The 20,614-nt window shown below is 47.3% G+C and overlaps 1 protein-coding gene across 1 annotated transcript; it reads right to left on the bottom strand.

Annotated features, from left to right (window-relative positions):
• Window positions 1-1,152: 1,152 nt before the first annotated feature.
• On the bottom strand, window positions 1,153-20,403 carry LOC108400563 (uncharacterized). Its single transcript, XM_073226412.1, has 4 exons — window positions 20,201-20,403; window positions 14,688-14,781; window positions 10,797-10,923; window positions 1,153-4,532 (listed from the first exon to the last, which is right to left on the bottom strand). The coding sequence occupies exons 2-4, from the start codon at window positions 14,715-14,717 to the stop codon at window positions 1,879-1,881; spliced, it is 2,811 nt and encodes a 936-aa protein (XP_073082513.1). The 5' UTR covers window positions 14,718-14,781; window positions 20,201-20,403; the 3' UTR covers window positions 1,153-1,878.
• Between the last annotated feature and the right edge of the window lie 211 nt (window positions 20,404-20,614).

The raw sequence follows: 20,614 nt of genomic DNA on the forward strand, positions 1-20,614 counted from the left end.
TTCCTGTGTCCGAAACCATGTTATGACTCGTAACACTCACACTTTGACTTACAATTATTCTGCAGAATGGACCACCACCAGTTAGTCTTGAAGAACTAAAAACAGTTATTCCTATTATGGGTTCTCTGATCTGTGTTCTATTTGGAAAGCTGGTAAAAAAAAAAAAAAAAAAAAACTCAACATATTCATTCTATTTGAAAGTATTCTCCCCAGTATTTTTTGGTGAATCCTATTTGACTATCTTTTAAAGATACCTCCATGATCAGTATAGTTTGTATAGTTTCTGTCCTTCACAAGTTGTCTCATTCCTCCAAAGCTGTGGACATTTGAGGAAATGCCTCATATCATCCATAACATTTGCAAGGTTTGCTCTGGTATAAATCCTCTGGCAATCCAGTTTTGATCTTTGTGTAAAAGCTTTAGCATGCAGTTTTCCATGGTTTCTCTCAAGTTGTACACTACGACCTCTCCTACATGGTGAGGACCATCTAAAGCCTCTGACACATAAATTTATAGTTCCTCTGTTGATGAAATGAAGTCTTCAACTCAGAAAAAGGCTTTTGCCTCACTCAATTCATGTGTAAGTTATTGCTCGAGGATGTGACTCAAAGTTGGAACACTAGATAAAGTCCTCACGACATGCATTACATTTCTATGGTATCTTTCCAGAACACACACTTTTTTTTTATAAGCAAAAAAAAAAAATAAAGCAAGATTTTGCTTAAAGGCAAAGTACACACTCAGGCATGCAGGAAACCTGAGAAAATAGAGGTGCATTTAAAGATTTTAGGGTTTGGGGTTTTGATAGGGTCTTTTAAATACAGGTTGATGTATGGCACAGTGTATATGCTGCTTAATATATTTCTTTGAATATTTGTCCTTAGGATAGGCTTGTCTATGTGACCATGTGGCATTCCAACATTCTATATTGGCTCATTCATGATTCAGAAGTCTGATCTTTGTCCAGAATACAGTACTTACTTGATTATTGTTAGAAACCATTATTAGTAAGTGCCATGTTTGGAAGCGCTTCGCAGTCACCAAACTGTTCTTGGGCAATCAGTTTCGGTAGATATCCCTGCACTCTGGGTGAAACCTCAACCCTGAAGGAGGGTTCATGACTCTGATCAAGAGAATTAACCAGCCAGGTGGAGCAGGTAAAACCAAAGTTATTTTAATAACGCAAATTGCACACTCGTGGAGGGAGTGAGGCGTCCTGCTCCAGAGGTGAGCACCAGGACAAAGATTCTTGCATCTAGAGAGGAGTGAGCACAAACAACTTTCCCACATTAATTGGATTTTAAGTAGTAACTATTTGGTGAAGCCTGAGTCTAAGGCAACACTAAAAGCCCTGTCAACTTCAGTGGCTTTTGTAAGGTTCTCTCCAGAATGGATTATCTGATGTGTACTGAGGTTTGAGCCTTGAGTGAAGGCATTCCTATGCCGCACCTGTAAGGTTTCTCCCCCGTGCGAATCCTCCTGTAATATGCAAGGTATTATCTCTGACTGAAGACTTCATGACAATCATTACATTTGGAAGGTTTCTCTCCAGTATGGTTTATCTGATTAGTTAGGGTTGATTTCAACATAAAGGTTCTGCCACACTCATTAGGTTTCTTAGGTGTCTCTACAGTATGGATTAGGAGATGCTTTGTTAGGGTTGATCTGAAACTAAGGGCTCTGCCACGATCATGACATTTGTAAGTCTCTCCATTATGGACTTTCTGATAATCAGTAAGGAGTGAGCCTTGAGTAAATGCTTTACCACAGTTGTTACATTTGAATTTCTCTACAGAATAGATTCTCCTGTGACTTCTGAGTTCCCACTGAAGACTTTGCTACAGTTAGGGCATTTGTAAGGTCTCTCCCCAGTATGGATTACTTGATGGTTATCCAAGGTGGATCTATACCTAAAGGCTCTGCTACACTCATTACATCTGTAAGTCTCTCTACACTGTGGATTTTCTGATGATTGGTAAGGTATGAGCCTTGAGCAAAGGCTTTACCACACTCACAACATTTGAAAGGTTTCTCTCCAGAATGGATTCTCATGTGACTTTTAAGTTTTGAGTTTTGACTGAAGACTTTCCCACACTCATTGCATTTGTAAGGTCTATATCCAGTATGGATTACCTGATGCTTAATTAAGGTGGATCTATGCCTAAAGGCTCTGCCACACTCAATACATCTGTAGGGTCTCTCTCCTGTATGAATTAACTGATGCATAGTTAGGATTGATTTCCACCTAAAAGCTTTGCCACACACATTACATTTGTAAGGTCTCTCTCCTGTATGGATTAGCTGATGCTTAGTTAGAGTTGATCTACGCCTAAAGGCTCTGCCACACTCATTACATTTGTATGGTCTCTCTCCAGTATGGATAACCTGATGATTAGTTAGGATTGATCTCCACCTAAAGGCTTTGCCACACTCATTACATTTGTAAGGTCTCTCTTCAGTATGGATTCTACTGTGGTTTTTGAGTTGTGACTTTTGAGTGAAGACTTTGTCACACTCATTACATTTGAAAGGTTTCTCCCCACTATGTATTTTCATGTGGCATTTAAGTTTTGAATTTTGACGGAAAACCTTGCCACACTCATTACATTTGAAAGGTTTCTCCCCAGTATGGATTCTCATGTGGCATTTAAGTTGTGAATTTTGATGGAAAACTTTGCCACACTCATTACATTTGAACGATTTCTCTCCAGTATGGATCTTCCTGTGATAATAAAGTTGTGAGTATAGACGGAAAACTTTGCCACACTCATTGCATTTGAAAGGTTTATCTCCAGTATGGACTCTCCTGTGAAAATTAAGTTTTGAGTTTTCACGGAAAACTTTGCCACACTCATTACATTTGAAAGGTTTCTCTCCAACATGGATCTTCCTGTGATAATAAAGTTGTGAGTATTGACGGAAAACTTTACCACACTCACTGCATTTGAAAGGTTTCTCTCCAGTATGGATTCTCTTGTGAAAATTAAGTTTTGAGTTTCCACGGAAAGCTTTGCCACACTCATTGCATTTGAAAGGTTTCTCTCCAGTATGGATTCTCCTGTGACAATTAAGTGTTGAGTTATCACAAAAAACTTTGCCACACTCATTACATTTGTACGGTCTTTCTCCAGTATGGGTTACCTGATGCTTAGTTAGGGTTGATCTCCATCTAAAGGCTCGGCCACACTCATTACATTTGTAAGGTCTCTCTCCACTATGGGTTACCTGATGCTTAGTTAGAGCTGATCTCAACCTAAAGGCTCGGCCACACTCATTACATTTGTAAGGTCTCTCTCTACTGTGGCTTGACTGATGGTTGCTAAGGCTTGAGGGGCGAGAAAAGGCTTTGCCACACTCATTACATTTGATAGGTTTCTCTTCAGCATGGATCTTCCTGTGCTTTTTCAGTTGTGAGTTTTGACTGAAGTCTTTGCCACACTCGATACATTTGTAAGGTCTCTCTCCAGTATGGATTAGCTGATGCTTAGTTAGGTTTGAACTCAAACTAAAGGCTCTGCCACACTCCTTACATTTGTATGGTTTCTCCCCAATATGAGTTCTCTGGTGATTTTCAAGGTATGAATTTTTACTGAAGACTTTCCCACATATGTCACATTTATATGGTTTCTCTCTAGTATGGATTTTCTGATGTGTAGTGAGGTTTGAGGCTCGGGTAAAGGCTTTGCCACACTCATTACATTTGAAAGGTTTCTCTCCAGTATGGATTCTCATGTGATTTTTAAGTTTTGCATTTTGACCGAAGGCTTTGCCACATTCTGTGCACTTGAAAAGTTTCTTGCCAGTGTGGTCTGCCTCATGGGAATTCAAACTCAGCCTTAAACTAAAGGCCTGGGCACTCTGATGACATTTGTATGGTTTCTTCTCAGTATGAGTTCTCCAGTGATTTTCAAAGAATGAATTTTTATGGAAGACTTCTGCACATATGTCACGTTTACATGGTTTTTCTTCAGTATGGATTATCTGATGTCCAGTCAGGTGTGAGACCTGATTAAAGGTTTTGCCACAGTCAAGGCATTTGCAAGGTTTTCCCTTGTGTGATTTTTGCTCTTGAGTGTCTACTGAAGAATGTGCAAAATCCTTCTGATATTTTTTAGAATTGTTGGTTTCGACACTAAAAGGAATTCTTAGAAGTGGTGAAAATGAAGAAATACTGCTGAGAGACTTAACTTCATTACAGTCATGATTTTCGACTTCAGTTTGAAATATAGACACTTCATCCTGACAGTTGACTCCTAGGCAATTTTCAATAGACTTGTTTTCTGCATCCCTTCCATTATGTTGATGTTTTGTAACAGTGAGATGATTTTTATGGATTATAGGCATTCCTTTGTACTTTCTTTCATCACCTTTCCAGTGACACTCAATGTCATGAGGATTCTCCTCAATTTCCCTAAAGTGCAAATCCTTGACTTCATGGCTTATATGTCTCTCCAACATCACTGTTTGGAATATTCCTGTATTACTATCCTCCTTTGGTTGTAACTTCTTGTTCACATGTGAAGAACAAGTATCTATAAGATATAAAGGACCACAGGTATACTATTACTCTGTAAATATATGTTTCAGGCTGAAAGCATAACTACACCAAAAGTAATATACTAAACAGATTGTGAAACTTCCCAACCAGGATCTTCCAATCTGGGGGAACCCGAGAAGAATACAGAGCTTCACTAAACAGTGATCACCTATATTTCCAATTAATGTTAGAGAACAACCTAGATTCAAACACCCTACAACACAAATACTCATGTTGTGCAAACATCTTAGCTCTCAAAGAAAGGATATTTTTTACACCCTGACTGCAAAGGGCATACCACCTGACAGTAAGCATACTACTGTGAGGGAAACGGGGTTTGATCCTGGACCTACCGATTCAGAAATGTTCTTGACAGTAACTGCCCATCCAGGCAGTACAGACTACAGTTTAGAAATACTGGAAGGGACGAGATGCAAGAGCCCAGCTGTGTCAGCAGTGGTGCTGCTCAGCTGTCCCTCCGAGAAACGGTTTCTGAGCCATCATCCTTTACAACTGAATTATACTCAACTGATTATAATCTTATAATGGAAAGGATTGTAAAAGAATACTACGAATAATTCTATACCTAACAAATGGAGAACCTAGGAGAAATGGATAAATTCCCGGAAAAATAGAACCTCTTTGGAATGGATCATGAAGATGTAAAAAATCAATCAAAACCAAACCCCCAAACATCCCAATCAAAACACACACAAAGGACCCAACAGGCATTTCTCTAGAGCTGACATGCAGATGGCCAATAAACATAGGAAAAGATGTCCAAAATCTCTAGCCACTAGAGAAACGCAAATCTAACCCACAATGAAGCATCACTTCACACCCATTAGAATGGCTACACTAAAATCAAAACAAAAAGCAGAAAAAGATGTTGACAGGAAGGTCAAAAATGGGAATTCTTATTTACTACTGGTAGAAAAGTAAAAGGCAGCAGCTGCAATGGGAAACAGTGGGGCAGTTCCTTAAAAACTAAAAATGGAATTGGAATACGTCCTGAACTAAGTATATTTGTACCCCACTAAAATACACTCATTGAAATCTAACCATGTACTTGGAGGTGGGCCACTTGGGAGGCCATGAGGCGTAAGGATGGGGTCCTCATGGGTGGGAGTAGTACCACTACAGGAAGAGGACAGAGAAATACTCTCTCTTTCTGCCAAGAAAAGACACGAGTCCTCAGCAGCTGCACCCAGGAAGGGGGATCCCCAGCTGACCCAGTGGCCCCGGTCTGGACTTCCCATCTCCAGAACGCTGAGAAAGAAATGATGTAATGAACACCATTAGCCACCCATTTTCACTATTTTGTTACAATGGGCTGATGACTAAGGCGGGAATTGGTACTGAGAAGAGGGGTGCTGCTGTGACAAACACTGAAAATATGGACACTGCTTTGAACGGGGTCATGGGTAAAGGCTGGAAGTTCTGAGGTGCATGCTCTAAGCTGATACTGCCGTGAGGGAAAAGTTAAATGTAAATCTGGTGATGGCTCAGAGAGGAAAGACGGGTGTAGAGAAAGCTCCCCTCTTCTTAGAGAATACTTACCTATTCCTGTATCAAACGGTGGTGCTAATACGGTAAAGTCCATTCTGACGAGGTCTCAGAAGGAAATGAGAAGAACTTTATTGTACAACGTGGAAAGGGCAAGCCTGGCTGGATGGTGGAAAAGATTTGGCTGACTAGTGCTAATGTCCTAGAGTTCTACAGAAAACAGTTTTTACAACCAATGAAACAGCGTATTTAGCTGAGGAGCTTTCTAAGCCAAGGGTTTCAGTAGCAGCGTGGTTTCTCCTGGCTCCTTATGGTTAACTGTGATGAGAGAAATAACCTGAAGATCGAGTTATTACGTAAAAAGCAAGTAGAACATCAAGATCTGGAAATCCTCAGCCTGACCACATTGCAGAGACATGAGGAAGCGCGTGCGGGAGATCACTGAGGTGTGGGCGAGCTACGGTTCCGTTAGTACCAAGTGAGCTGCAGACTTAGGTACGGTGCCCACAGGAAAACTGCCAGTTGAACTGAAAGGAAAGGAGACACGAAGGAAAGAACGGTCGGATTTTACAAGACAGGACCATGGAGCTACGTGGCTGCAAACTCGCTGTTCTTCAACACAAAGAAAGAGTGACCCCAAAGGCAATTCAGAGGCCATCAGGGCTGCCTCGTCCATTTCAAAGTGCAGGGCACAGCCAGAGAACCTGCCCCAAACCTGTGGGCTCACAGTCCCGGCCCAGGAGAACTCAGGGTGGGGCAAAACCCCAGTCGTACTGGGTCCGGGAGCAAGTCTGCTGTCGGGCAGGCCTGGAGGGCAGAGCACGAAGACACAGATGATTGTTCTCTAGCCTTAAGAGCTCATGGAGTTTGCCGTGCCAGGTTCTGGACATGTCTGGGGTCCATCAACACTTCCTTCTTCCCTACTTCTCCCCTGTCCAACAGGAACACCTATCCTATGCCTCTGTCACACCTGGACTTTGGAAAGCAGGTATTTTGCTCCAGTTTACAAGCTCACAGTGGACGGACTGTGTCTCGGGAAGAATCCTCCGTCGGGTCGCACGTCTACCTGATGCAGATGGTGATTACATCCAACTTTGGAATTAGCCTGTGGAGCCGATGCCAGAATGAGCTGCCCTGCAGGGATACCGGATGGAATGCACGTACTGGGCATCTGAAAAGTACATGACATCTCGGAGGCCTGGGGCACAAAACTATGGACTGAAGGTTGGTGTCCCTTTAAAATTTGTATATTTAAACACTCAAAAATACAGTGGGTGGACTCGGGATGTAATCAGGTTGGGGGGACAGAGTCCTCATGGGCAGGGTCAGCCCCTCATGAGGGGGAACAGGGAGCTAGCCAGGCCCCGTCTGCCATGAGAGGACATGAGCCAAGGGGTGGGCACCTGCACCCGAGCACATGTCCCACTAGAACCTGAAGTCCGGCACCCTGATCTCAGCTGCCCAGCACCCAGACGGTGAGGAATAAATTTCTATGGTTAATAAGCCATCCAGCATGATACTGAGTCATAGGAGCCTGGAGGGACCAAGGCACAGTGGAACCCAGCAGCTCTGCCTCTCGGCACACAGACACGGAAACGGAAGCAGGACTGCAGAGCTCTCTGGGCCCCCAAATTCACAGCACTACGTTCACATTAGTCACGAGGTAAAAGCAGCCACCCGTCCACTCATGGGTGGACACACAGACAAAGTGTAAAGTATGTATGGATATACGTGTGTGGCTGTGTGCGTGTGTGCGTGTATATATATTTGTACATATATACACACACACAAAGAATGACAGGCTTACAAATTCTGTCATTCGCTACAAGGATAAACCTTGAGGATGTTATGCTCAGTGAAATAAGCCAGTCACAAAAAAAAATATGAATCCACTTACGAGAGGTATTTAGAACAGTCAAATTCATAGAAATAGAAATAGTAGGATATTGCCAGGGGTTGGGGAGAACAAAATACGGGAAGTAAGCAAATGAATTTTAATACTTGTGGTAATCAGTGGAATCTGTATTGAAAAGAAGAAAATAATGGCATATTTTAACTGCTCAGCTCCAACAATGTAAGTGGTGATAAAAGTCATTTGACATGAGTGAAAAACGAGACATGATGCCAGGGGTGCTCGGACTCTGTGCATTAGTAGATGCAGTCACCACTGTAAATCTGAGACACCTAATGTGCACTCATCCCCATATTATTCAATTAGCGTTTATAAACATCATCAGGAGAAAAGCCAGCTGCAGAGAGAGTACGTGAATGGCCCACACGGGGAAGGGTGCTCACTGAGGGTGCTCCTCGGGGCAGCACCCATGCAGGAGCAGGTTGGGGCTGCGGCCTGGAGACCCACACAGCAGGCTCATGTGCACACACGAGGTGAGCCACACGCACAGCAAGTAAGGGCCAGAGGACAACAGGGCAGCACCAGGGGCTGCAGCACCAGGGCCCTGGGGCCCCTGAAACGACCTTCAGAGGGAAAGACGGCGACCTAACAGCTTCACGAGCACCCAGGACTTCAGAAACTTCACAGGAAACATAGGTGCTATGAACAAAAGCAGAGAACTTGATAAAGTGCAAGCAAGGGGCTAAGTTTCCTGTAAATACAATGAAATACTGAAGTACTAAGTCAATATACCAGCATGGATGTGGTAATTCCAGGCAGAGAGAGTAACTTTTAGAATATTCAACTTGTACTTATAAATAAAAACGGAAAAAACCCTAAAAATCACGTATAAAGAACTGAAAACAAACCAGAGAAAAAGCCACACATCTTATGCGAGCAGTGGCTTACACTGAACGGGTGACAGTGGCCCTCAGAGAGCACGTCCCTCCCCTCGCGAGCTCCCTCCGTCAGGTGCCCCACAGCCGTGCTTGCTGCGTGGAGGGGACAGCGGTGTACACGGGGTGGAACTGTCACAGGGACAACGGCCCGGTCAGCAGTGGGAGGAGGGGCATGCGGCCTTGGGCATGTTCTCCCGGGGACACATTCCCCACCTCTTACTGTGGCTCAAGGGGACTAAGGGTGACCATTAGCCTGTGTGACCGCACATCGCAGAGCCTGCGGGCTCCTCCTGCGACACCCCACAAACCCTGGGAAAGCCCTGGGCACACCTGTCAGCCAGGCTCTCCTGGGACTTCCAGCTCGGAATCCGGGACACGCCCCCAGCCTCCAGCCCAGCCTCCAGGGTGCTTCTCCAGGGACCTGGATGACACTGCAGCCCGAGGCCCCCGCCACGGCTCTTCTGCCACCGGGTCAACCCACGGCACGTGAGGGCCCAGCAGAGGTGAATTACCCCAGAAAACGAGTAGGATGAAATTCCAGACCCTAGGAACGCGTACTTCCGAAGCATGGTTCAGAGGCAAAACCATGCAAAGTTAAGAATGCTTGAGATCAGGAAGATTCCACATTCCCCCACGAGGCAGAGCAGTGGGAGAGAGAGGACGCCAGCTGAGGGGCTCAATGACCCCGGACCTGTGAGGGACCGTGTGCTCTCCCACAGACACCAAGCTCAGAGCCTGACAGAGGTGCTCCCCATGTAGGCCCGGGGACCCCAGAGAGGCCCACCCTGTCTGCTGAGTTCACAGTTGTGCTCAAAACAATCACAGAGATCAGACCTGCCTGCCCCCCGCACAACCCCCAAGGGGGCTAAAGCAGGGCATCAGAGGTGGCAGAGGGACCTGTGTGCCAGAGCGCCTGAGGCGGCTCTGTGCGGGTTCTGGGCGCTGGACGGAGTGGAGTGCAGTCCCTGTCCTCCCACCTCCGGACCAGGGCTTCCTGAGTACAGAAAACTGGGCTGGAAGTAGGAAGACCAAGCCGGAGGAGCTAGAAGCCTCCGCCCCTGTCCCTGTGGCCCGAGAACTTACTGCGCATCCAGGGGAATCAACGGCAGAATGGGAGGCCCGGGAGGAAGGGGACCACTTTGAACTTGCCATGCCCTTGGCCTGCTAGGGCGAGGTCAGGACCAAACATGGCACAGGAGCCCTGGGACGGGGAACACGTCATGACGTGGACTTTGTGTTTGTGTCCACAGGAGCTCCAGTACTACCAGGGATGAGAGGGGAGACTTCACATGCTGAGGCCTCAGAGTGATGCGCTGGGGAGAGCCATTTCCTCTGAGGGCTCCCAGAACCCTCCCCTCTGAGGACAGCGTCCCAAACTCTCAGTGGGGGGCCTTCCTCTCTGTCCTTCCAAGTGCCACCTATGCTCACAACCTGATACAATCCCAGCCTTTTGGTTTTCTGCAATTTTCACTCTCCACAGTCCAGGGCTCTTTCCTGGAGATCATATTCAGATCAGAAAGCGAAAATTCTGATTTATAAAGAAGAAAGGGATGCAATGTGCTGTGGCATTTCTAGAATCCTATCTCTGGGTTCACTTGAGGAGAGGAAGGACATGACAGAGAGGTCTAGAAACCTATTTCACAAACTCCTCCAGCCTCCTGAAGCACAGGGAACAGTAGAATAATGGGATATCTAGTCTCTTCCAAGAACTACTGAATGAAAAGCAGAGGCAGAAAGCAGGAAAGTGGCTATTTTGAAAGCACACCACAGGGCTTTACACACACTCATCTTAGACGTGTCATCCGAAAAAGGAGTAAAGTGAAAGTCCGGAGCCATATTACAAAGCTCGCCATGTCTCAAAGGGGCTTCGGTTTCAGTCAAGCAGTGCAAGGGTTTCTAGGAGGAAAACAAGAAGAAGTGCAAAGATAGCCGATCCCCACTTCTGCAGGAACGCCATCCTCACCCAGGTACATCAGGTTCCTGTAGTTCTCCAGCATCACGTCCCGGTACAAGGCCCGCTGAGCAGGGCCCAGGCATTCCCACTCCTCCTGGGAGAATTTGATGACCACATCCCTGAAGGTCAGCCATCCCTGAAATGAAAACACATTTCATGCAGGAGCATGAGGAGAGATCCTCACATGAAATAAGGAGACAGAGATCTTGGGGGAGATGTGGGTGAAGTGTATGTTCTGATGGATCCAAATAAATGGAATCTGAGTGAGTTATGTGTCTTTAACATTAATATATTATGCTTTTCCATAACAGGCTGGATGTGCTCCAAATCTGTGCACTTTTCACTGTGGGGGACAACACACGAAACACACAAATACAAATTCAGCACTGTGTGCTCTATACATAAGTGTCAGATACTATATTCTTCATAATGAGTGATGTCCCATATGTAGACGAAGTAGAGCAGGAGACGTGTCCCCAGAGATGACAGTGTCCACAGAAGCTTTAAATAAAATTAAGAACCTAAACATTGTGATGATAGTAACAGCAGTGGCTTAAAGGCTTTAACACTTCTAACATGCTGGGTGTTACTCAATGCTTTCTTTACATGTACTAACATGTTACCAGCATGACAGTCATCTGAGGAAGTTTTGTGCCCATCTTATGTTACAGAGGTAAAACTGTGTCACAGACAACTGGCCTCTGGTCCAACAGCTAAGAAACACCACAGCAAGCGCCTGAACTCAGGCGGTCAAGCTTAGAAGTGAACCTAAAGAATCAAACAGCTAAGCAGCACAGCACTAAAGCGCACGGACAGAGGGGCCTCTATCAGAAAACCTGAAACGACTTCAAGGGTAACTTCATGGAACTGCATAAAAGGAAATTATACATGCACACACACACATGCACAAAGTTCGTTTAAATCATTAAGAGGACAGTATGAAAGTAATGTATAAGGCCTAGAAACATATCTAGATGTAATTTTGATTGCTAAAAATATAAAACTTGTTTATGAAATGATGTCTTTTATAACAGCCATAGGCTCACACATCCATGCACTTGTGCCTATACATATAAACACAGAAATTAACTGCCATGTGAAAAGGCGCCTGTCCAAATATTTTTGGATTGCTTTTCAACATTATTTTTACTTCTGTATATTTCACCACCTTTGGTACAATGAAAATATATTAACTGTACTTAATTTGGTTTGTCAATCTCATTCAATAGGAGGCTAACAGGAAGTATAAGCAGGAAAAAAGCTGACAATATTTTAACATCAGTCCCTATAAAAAATCCACATTCAAAAATATAATTTTATCCATGCAAATTCAAATACGTAGGCATTAACCAAAGCCAAATATATTGTTTACTCCACTAATAGTGACTCAGGATTAGAAAAGTTATCAATGTGATGCAGTACATTACAGCAGATTAAGAGAAAAAACATCACAATAGCAAATACTTGAAAAAAGGAGTTGGATAATTGAAAAATCATGAAAAAAGGATATTAGGGGAAAAAACTGTTATTAAACAGGAAATGCCACCAAACATCATGATCTGTACAACATTGGCTGCATTTACTCTGAAATGATGGTGGAGGAAAGGCCACAACCCAGGGCTCCTGCCATTCACCCCTGTCCGGGCAAACTACAGACACACAAATCTCAGGGCAGGGAGAGGCTCAAAAGGAAGGAGGGAAAGATCCTCGATGCCACCGGGACGCTCCAGACAGCAGCAGCAGCCGTATCAGGGCACAGGAAAGAGGCCAGACGGGAGATGTCCCAAGAGACAAAGGGCAGTAGAATGATGGCAAGAGGGACCATTCCCGGGAAGACGCAGCCATTACGAACATGCCCGCACTCTCACAGCGATGAGGCAAACACGGAAGGAAGGGACGGAGAGACAGACAGCATCGCAGACACAGTATGAGGGCCAACACCCCAGTGTTCACATGGACAGAACAACCAGCCAGACGGGCAAGGAGGAGCCCGAGGACTCACACGGCGCCACAGCCCAACGGGCCCAACAGCCGGGAAGGACACCCCTCCGCAGCTGCAGGGCACCTTCTACACAAGCGCATGCGGGACATTCTGCAGGACAGGCCACATGTTGTGACACAAAACAAACCAGAAATGTCCAAAGATTAAAATAATAATATGTATCTCCTCTATGCACAGTGAAGCTAGAAACAAATAGCAGAGGGAAAACAGACAACTCGGCAACATGGGGAAATAATACACCTCATGTTTAAACAATAAATGGGTCAAAGAAGAAATCACATGGGATTTTTTAAACTATGGGGACAAAAATGGAAATACTACACTGCACCCTTGGGGGACGTAGTGATGGCAGCACTAAGAAGGATGTCTGCAGTGGTAAATGCTTACATTACAGAAAAGGAATGGCCTTGAACCAGAAATCTGATTTTATACATCAAGGAATCACAAAAAGAACAGACTGGACCCAAACTGCACAGAAGTAGACAGATGAGAGCAGAGAGAAATGTAATAAAGAATGGAAAACTATATAAAATTTAACAAATTAAGAACTCATTTTTTGAAAAGATTAAGAAATTGCGATAGAAAGCTCAAGTAAAATAAAAAAGAAAGGGGGATTGCAAAAGGTGTCACAGAACAGGTGTCACAGAAATCTTGAAGAAGGTCTACAAGAAAATACTTTGAACAATTATATGTCAAGAAATTACATAACCTAGGTATATGGGTAAATTCAAGAGACCCATACAACCTCTCAGACCTCATCACGAAGAAACTTAAAAATGTGGACAGAGTTACAACTAGCGTCAAGCAGTCATCAAAAACATCCAACACACACCCCAAACCAGATGGCTTCACCGCAGGAGCCTACCAAACATTTACAGAAGAATCAACATTAATCCTGCTACAAATCTTCAGCAATACTTGAAAATTCATTTTATGCAGTCAGCATGATTCTGATACCAAACCCAGAAAAAGACGTGTGAACTGTGCTTTGATGCAACAATCCTTAAAATACAAGCAAATGAAACTCAACATTCAAACCAGTACAGACCACCACAGGTGGAATTACTCCTGTACGGCTAGGAATATCCAACATACAAAACCACTCAGTGTAATACACCACATTAAAAGCCAGGGAAAAAAACAGACAGTAATCTCAGTTAAGGCAGAAAAAGTCATTGACAAAGGTTGAGAACCTTTGAAGATAAGAACTCAACGAACTAGGTATAGTAAACACAAGGGCCCTATATGAAAAGCACACACAGAACGGCACATGCAACGGTGAGAGACTGGAAGCTTTTCCTTCAAGGTCAGGAAGCGGCCCAGGACGCATCCTGTCCCCAGTGCCTCCCAAAGGGCTGAAGTACCGGAAGTTCCACCCAGGTCTTTACCATGAACACGAAACAAAGCGATCCATAGTGGAAAAGTGGAATTCATAGTTTAAAAACCATGATAAAAATCAAACACCTTCTCTCTCTGACGGTGTTTCCCAATCATTAAGATCTTGAAGCCAGTGACTCACTTGTCCTGTCCAGTTTCAAATATACTGCAGAAAGTGGCAGAAAATAGTGTACTTTTTTGGTCTTTTTTTCCAGAATTTACCAGGTATTTATGAGTGTCATTATGCGGCTTCTCTGTCACCCTGGCCTATGGAGAGCCGAGGGTGCATCCAGGCGCAGCCCTGGAGCCACCCTATTGTCTGACCACACCCACCCCCGCCCCGCCCCATAGCGCACTGGGTAACCTGATGTGGAATCTAAGTTGGGATGAGAGGCGCTGGTGGGTGGGGCGGGCAGTGTGTGGGACCAGGGGTCACACAGACAGGCTCGGGGCTCAGGGAGACCCAGGAAGGGCCCTTCAGGAAGGAGAGACAGAAGGTCACCCAAAGGGTAGGACTTTACCTGAGGAACAGCCGTTCCCGGCTCCTCCATCCTCTTCCTCCTCTTTTTCAGGGCTTCGGCCTCAGGGAACAGGAGTCTTTCTTAGAAGCCAATCCTGAATGCGGAAAACATGCCACTTAATGCTGACAGTCATAGCATCCTGCCGCTTGCCACAACGACACGGGGGGACCTCTGCCCACTGCTCAGGAGGGACTCGCGGACAGAAACCGCCCTACAGAGACAAGCGAGTCTCTCCCCCATTTCTTCAGATCCCGCCCCTGCTGGGAAACCCTGACACACTCTGCAGGAGTGGGGATCCCGGCTGTCCCCGCACCCCCCCTCAGGTCACAGCCCCGGCCCTGATCCCTCCCCTCACCCAGACCCCGGCCCCGGCAGAGGCGGCTCAGCTTCCCAGTGCTCAGTGCTGCACGCAGGTGACGTGTATCACGGCTGGTCCCACCTCAGGTACTTGAAGGAGCAGCTCTGGTCAGGGGACACAAGACCCGTGTTTCCAACAGGCCCCAGAAATCTACTGGGCAGCGTGGCGGGCACCGATAGGAGGCAGGCCCAGCGCTCCCCCACCTCATCGCCCTGCCCTGCCCAGCCTGACCGAGGTAAACCTGGCAAACCAAAAGTGTGGACGTGTCTTAATTTGCAACAGGTACGCACTGTGACAGAACCAGCACATCACGCTAACGGACACACTCCTCACTCCCCGTTACCATCTTCTGTGCCGGTGTGGTGAGAACACTTAAGATTTCTCAGCAAACCTCAAACACACAATAATACGGTACTGTTACCTACCCGCACTAAGCCGTGTATCAGATCCCCAGGACTCAGTCATTTTACGACTGCAAGTCTGTGCCCTCCACCAACACGTCCCCGTGTCCCCAGCTCCCAGCCTCTCGCACCCACACTCTACTCCCTGGTTCTATCCTGACTCTCCACATCCCACAAAGAAGCAAATCACACAGTATTTGTCCTTCCCTGTCTGGCTTACGTCATGTAGCATAACGGTCAACCACGGTGACGACCTATGTTGTTGAAAATGGCAGGATTTCTTTCACTTTCACGGCTGAATAATACTCCATCATGCATTCACACACACACTGCTTTTTCTTCATCCGCTCAACTGTCCCCATTTACCTTGTTTCCCTCTCGTGGCTGTGCCTGATAATGCAGTCATGCACACGGCAGTGCAGACATCTGTCTCTTCAAGACACTGATCTTGTTTCCTTTGGACAGACACCCCAAAGTGGGACTGCTGGGTCTATGGTACTCCTCTTTTCACTTGTCTGAGGAACTTACATGCCGTTTTATGTAATGGCTGCACCAATTTCCATTCCCACACACAGTGCACAAGGGTCCCCTTTTCTGCACACGCTCTCCAACACTGGTTACTCAGCTTTTCGTTCAGAGCATCCCAGCAAACGTGCCCCTCCCATTTGCTTTCCTTGGGCCTTGTCAGGAGGATCGACAGTGGAAGGGCGAGCAGCAGACAGAAATGAGCAGAGCGGGCACAATGACGCAGGTGGGCAGAGGCTGTGGCTGGCATGGGAAATGGGAGGGGGACAGAGAAGGATCTGTGAGGAAGTGGCATCAGAACTAAGGCCGGGGTAGGAAGGACATGCCCACTGGCTCTGAGGGGCTAGGCGGCTCTAGGCGGAGGGACAGCCCCGCGAGGGCCCTGAGGCAGCAGCCACCTTGGCCCCAGGAAAGGCCTGTGTGGCTGGAGCGGGGAGAGGATACACACAGGAGGGGATCCAGACAGAAGCAGGCTGGGAGGGACGTGTCCTCTAACCTTTCTCTTATCATCAAAAGAATTTTAGAAATCATGAATATGCTATTTAAAGCCAACATATTTTTTTCTGTACCTCATACAGAAAAACACAAATAATGCAGTATCCTATGTTTTATATACATACTGCTATGTTCACCTTAGCCCCAGGAGGTACAGGGCTGCCCAAGGATGGAGGGGAAACAAATTTAGGGGAGGTTAGGATAGCAGTTTTGGATAAATTAAGGTAGAGAATCCTGTTAGACATCCAAGAGATGTGGAGAACACAGCAAGAAACAGCATTCTGGATTTCAAGGGAGAGATCTGGGTTTGAGAGGGACTTGGGAGACAGGGAAGTGCTGTGGAAGTCATCAGGTGCGAGCAAGACAGAAGGTAAGATGTTGAAGGACTCCGCTGTGGGACGCTCCACATTCAGAGACCAGAGCGTCCACTTAAGTCCATCAGGGGGATCTGACAAGTGAATTGGGGCGGCTAGATGAAAATTAAAGACAACAGATTTTTAAACATAAGACGGGCATGTCCTCAGAGACAAGAAAATCAGTCTTTCAAGGAAGCAGCTGCCATCAGCTGTGGAACCTGCTGCTGCCAGGACAAGGTGGATGAGAAGAGGAAACCAGAGGACGGACTCGGAAACAGGGAGGACACCGGTGACTGGAAAGAAAAGTACCGGCGCAGCGGGTGTGAAAGCTTGACTGACGGGGTTCAAGCAACAACTGTCGGCAAGATTTAAAGAGGGCTGTAGGCAAACTAGTGCACTGTGCTCTGAAATGAAGCATACGACAAAAGGGGCTCTGAATGGAGGGGGGAGAGTAGAGTTGAAACTGTTTTAATGGTGGAAGAATAGAGTGCATAAAAGGCATGTGTGTGTGGGGGGGTGTCCTTTGTGTAAGATGGACAATACCACCGTCTCTGTATGCTGACCAGAATAACTTCCACTAAGTAGAAATATCTATCAATGTTCTCACACTGATACCAACATGTAACTGCATTTCTACAAAATCACTGTAAAATATTTTAAAAATACTAAATTACCAAAACACAGCTATAGGTGTGCAAAATATTGAGTCAGATGTAGAAATAAGCTCTAAGCAAATTTCTTTTTAATGTCAATTTTATCAATGGCTGGGTTTTTTTTCTTTTAGTTTTGTTGGGTTTTTTGAGCAAATTTCTTCAGCAGGCATAGCTGGGCTCTGCTGGACACAGCTTCCAAGTCAATCCAGGCCACCTTCAGCATTTGGAGAAAAAAAACAAGAAAGACCAGAGGGGAACAACTACTCTTAGGTCACTGCTCACTATGCTAAGAAATCACATTAAAGGGAAGAAAACTGAGTATTAAACTCGTTAAGTTAGGCTTTGACTGTTAAAAGATCACTGACATCCTTACCAGCTACCCAACGAAACAGTCTAAGATTATTAACTGATCACCTATGAACATGACCAATACAGAAGATACAGAGGACAAAGCTTACAGGCCTCACTTAAATCAGAAACAAATTTAAAGAGTAAATGATACATAATTTTTCAAATTTAAATCATTTTAGTGTCAAAGGTACATTTGAGAGTATATTTAGAAAAGAATGACAAGAGTTCATTAGAGAAGGCCACCAAAACTTATTTGAGAAGTTAATTATAGGGAAGTAGAAACTGAATGAACTAAGATTTAGGTCAGACTACAAAATGAATTATCAATTAAATGTTAAGTGTGTGTATATACACGCACATATAAAATACCATTACAAAAACCTAAAAATAAAAACAAAGCAGTCATTTTAATGTACTTTTAAAAAGGGCACCCTGTAGTGATAGTCCTGGCTCGTCCCACTTCCCATCCCCAGCCTCTAACACATGCCAGGAAAAGGGAAGGGTGACTGTAGACGAAACGAGAGTCCCTGTGGCCAGGATTCTCACCCGGCCCTGGCTGGCTGGCTGACTGCACACGGGTGAGCAATGCATTGCTACTGACATTATATAAAGAGCTCCACCCAGTACTCTGGGTGTGACAAGGTGGCAGGTCTGCAAGGCTGCAGGAGAGCAGAGCAGAGGCTGGGGTGGTGGGAGTGCCGAGGACAGAGACTGAGACGGCTGTGCAGGACGGCTGTGTGGGCAGAGGCCCAGAGGCAGAGACGGGATTGCTGCATGCAGACTCGCTCTGAGTGAACGGGATTTTAGTGATTAACCTGCCGTGGTGGGAATAAAGTTGGGTATAACCCTTTCATCCCAAGAACGTTTTACTGTCATTTTCTTTGGTCACATTGAATCCATAGCGCACTTGCTGGGGGCTGAAACCCACTGGCAAGACAGTGACCCACCAGTGACCAAGTCAGGTCACACTGCTCTCTGGCTAAATGAGGTTGCAAATGGAAGCTATTTTTTGACATATACGATAAATATAAAATGCACAAGCCTTTTATACGTTTTTAAATTCTCAGTCTCCTCTCTCACTGAAACGAATTTTAGATGTATTTTCAAAGCCACCGATGTATCACAGCTGAATCACGGAGCACTCATCAGGACCCAGAGCCTCAGCACCAGCGCCCTGCCGACTCCACCCCTGCCTCTCTAACGCTGTGTTTCCATCTCTCACTTTGTATACCCACCTCCCTATTTTTTTCTCTTTGATTTTGTGTTTTCCCGCTGGGTTGCTGCTCACTCAGGTGCCCTCCCCTCTCCGGCCGTCTCTCCCTTCGGGGCCTCCTCCCCCCCTGCTCCGCCCACTGCAACTGGTCCCCCTCCCGCTGCCCCTTCTCCCCGGCCTTCCTCACGGTCCCCGCTCTCCCCGCATTCCCGCCCTCCGCCCGCCTCTTACACTCTCCAGCGCGGTCACTCCCCTGCCCTCCGCCCGGTCACGCGCCCCCCGTCCCCTCTCCGGCACCCCGGCGGCTCTGCCTCCCTCCTCCGCCCTCCGGGCCGCCCGGTCCTCTCGGGCCCAGCACCACGCCGCCCTGCGGCCACGGCTCCCAGCGCGCACCCTCCCCGGACCCCCGCCCCGAGCGCCTCCACGCCCCCCAAGCGCCTGCCTCCCCGGGGGCTCACCTCCGCCCGGGGGACCCGCTGGCCTCTAAGCCTCCCCGGCTCCGCCGCCTGCTCCTTCCCGGGCTCGCCCGTCCTCTCCCTGCGCCTGCTCTCCCGCAGCCTCCCGGCCTCCGCACTCGTCCCGCTTCTGTCCCCGCCGCGCCGGCCCGGCCTCTCCCCAGCGCCGTCGCCCGCGAGCCCAGAGGCGCGGCCTCCCGGGAGAGCACGTTCACCGCCGGCGGAATCCAGGGCTCCGGGGAGGAGGCGCCTCGCAGCGGCGGCCTGGGGGGCAGAGGGCCCGGCCTGAGGCCGCGGGGAAGCGGCGTCGGGCCGGGTGTCCAGGGAGGAAGGAGGAGAGGCGCCCAGGGGAGGGGTGGGGAGGCGGGGGTGCGGGGCGAGGGCGTCTCAGGGGAGGGCCGGCCGGGACTCGCCGCCACTCCTCATGGAGCTGCGCGGCCGGCGCTGCGCTTCGGGAACCGCGAAGGCCCTCGAGGAGGGTATAGGAGGCGCGGGGAGGCCCGAGACTCCACTGAAGTTTTTAGAATGAAAAACGACAGGAAAGGCTTCCTTTAGGAAACTATAGAGGCCGAGGGCAGGGCCCAGCCTGGGAACCTCAAGGGCCGGCGGCGTCGTAGGAATTAACACGAGGGGACGGGGCAGGACTTAAAGGCCCTTAGCGACTCCCAGTCCCGTGTGTCGGGGCGGAACGGCAGCGAAAACTCACGCTAAACGAGGTGACCACAACTCGGCGTTACGCGCTTCCGGGTCTGGAGGAAAATGCGCCTGCGGAGGAGGCCGTCGTCCTGGGGGCGGGGCGGGGGCGCGGCCGGAGTGCGCATGACCGAGGCGGGGCTCGGCTCGTCGCGGCGCGCTCGGCTCGACTCGGCTCTGCTCGGCTCGGCTCGGCGCGGCAGAGGGGCGTGGGTCTGTTCTGTTCCCTCCACGCAGTTGCTTTATTCGCAGAGATTCCTGTCTTCTTTTTCGGAGAAGGGCAAGTTCCTGCCTAGTTTAATAGTTCACACAGTTAGATAAAAGGTAGAGAGTGAGGATCACTGATGTTGGGAAGGAACACGTTTTTCTCCTCACAGTGAAAACAGTTCAAGTCAAGAGCTTTTCTTGCGGGATGGACGCAAGTGCT

Source organism: Manis javanica, chromosome 17 (assembly GCF_040802235.1).
Source record: "Manis javanica isolate MJ-LG chromosome 17, MJ_LKY, whole genome shotgun sequence".
NCBI classification, from domain to species: Eukaryota; Metazoa; Chordata; class Mammalia; order Pholidota; family Manidae; genus Manis; species Manis javanica.

Coding starts and splice junctions, on each gene's coding strand:
- LOC108400563 (XM_073226412.1), bottom strand. CDS start 14,717: ATGGAGGAGCCGGGAACGGCTGTTCCTCAG. Junction 10,924..14,687: donor CGGGAACGGCTGTTCCTCAG/GTAAAGTCCTAC, acceptor TTTTCATTTCAG/GGATGGCTGACCTTCAGGGA. Junction 4,533..10,796: donor CAGGAACCTGATGTACCTGG/GTGAGGATGGCG, acceptor TATATCTTATAG/ATACTTGTTCTTCACATGTG.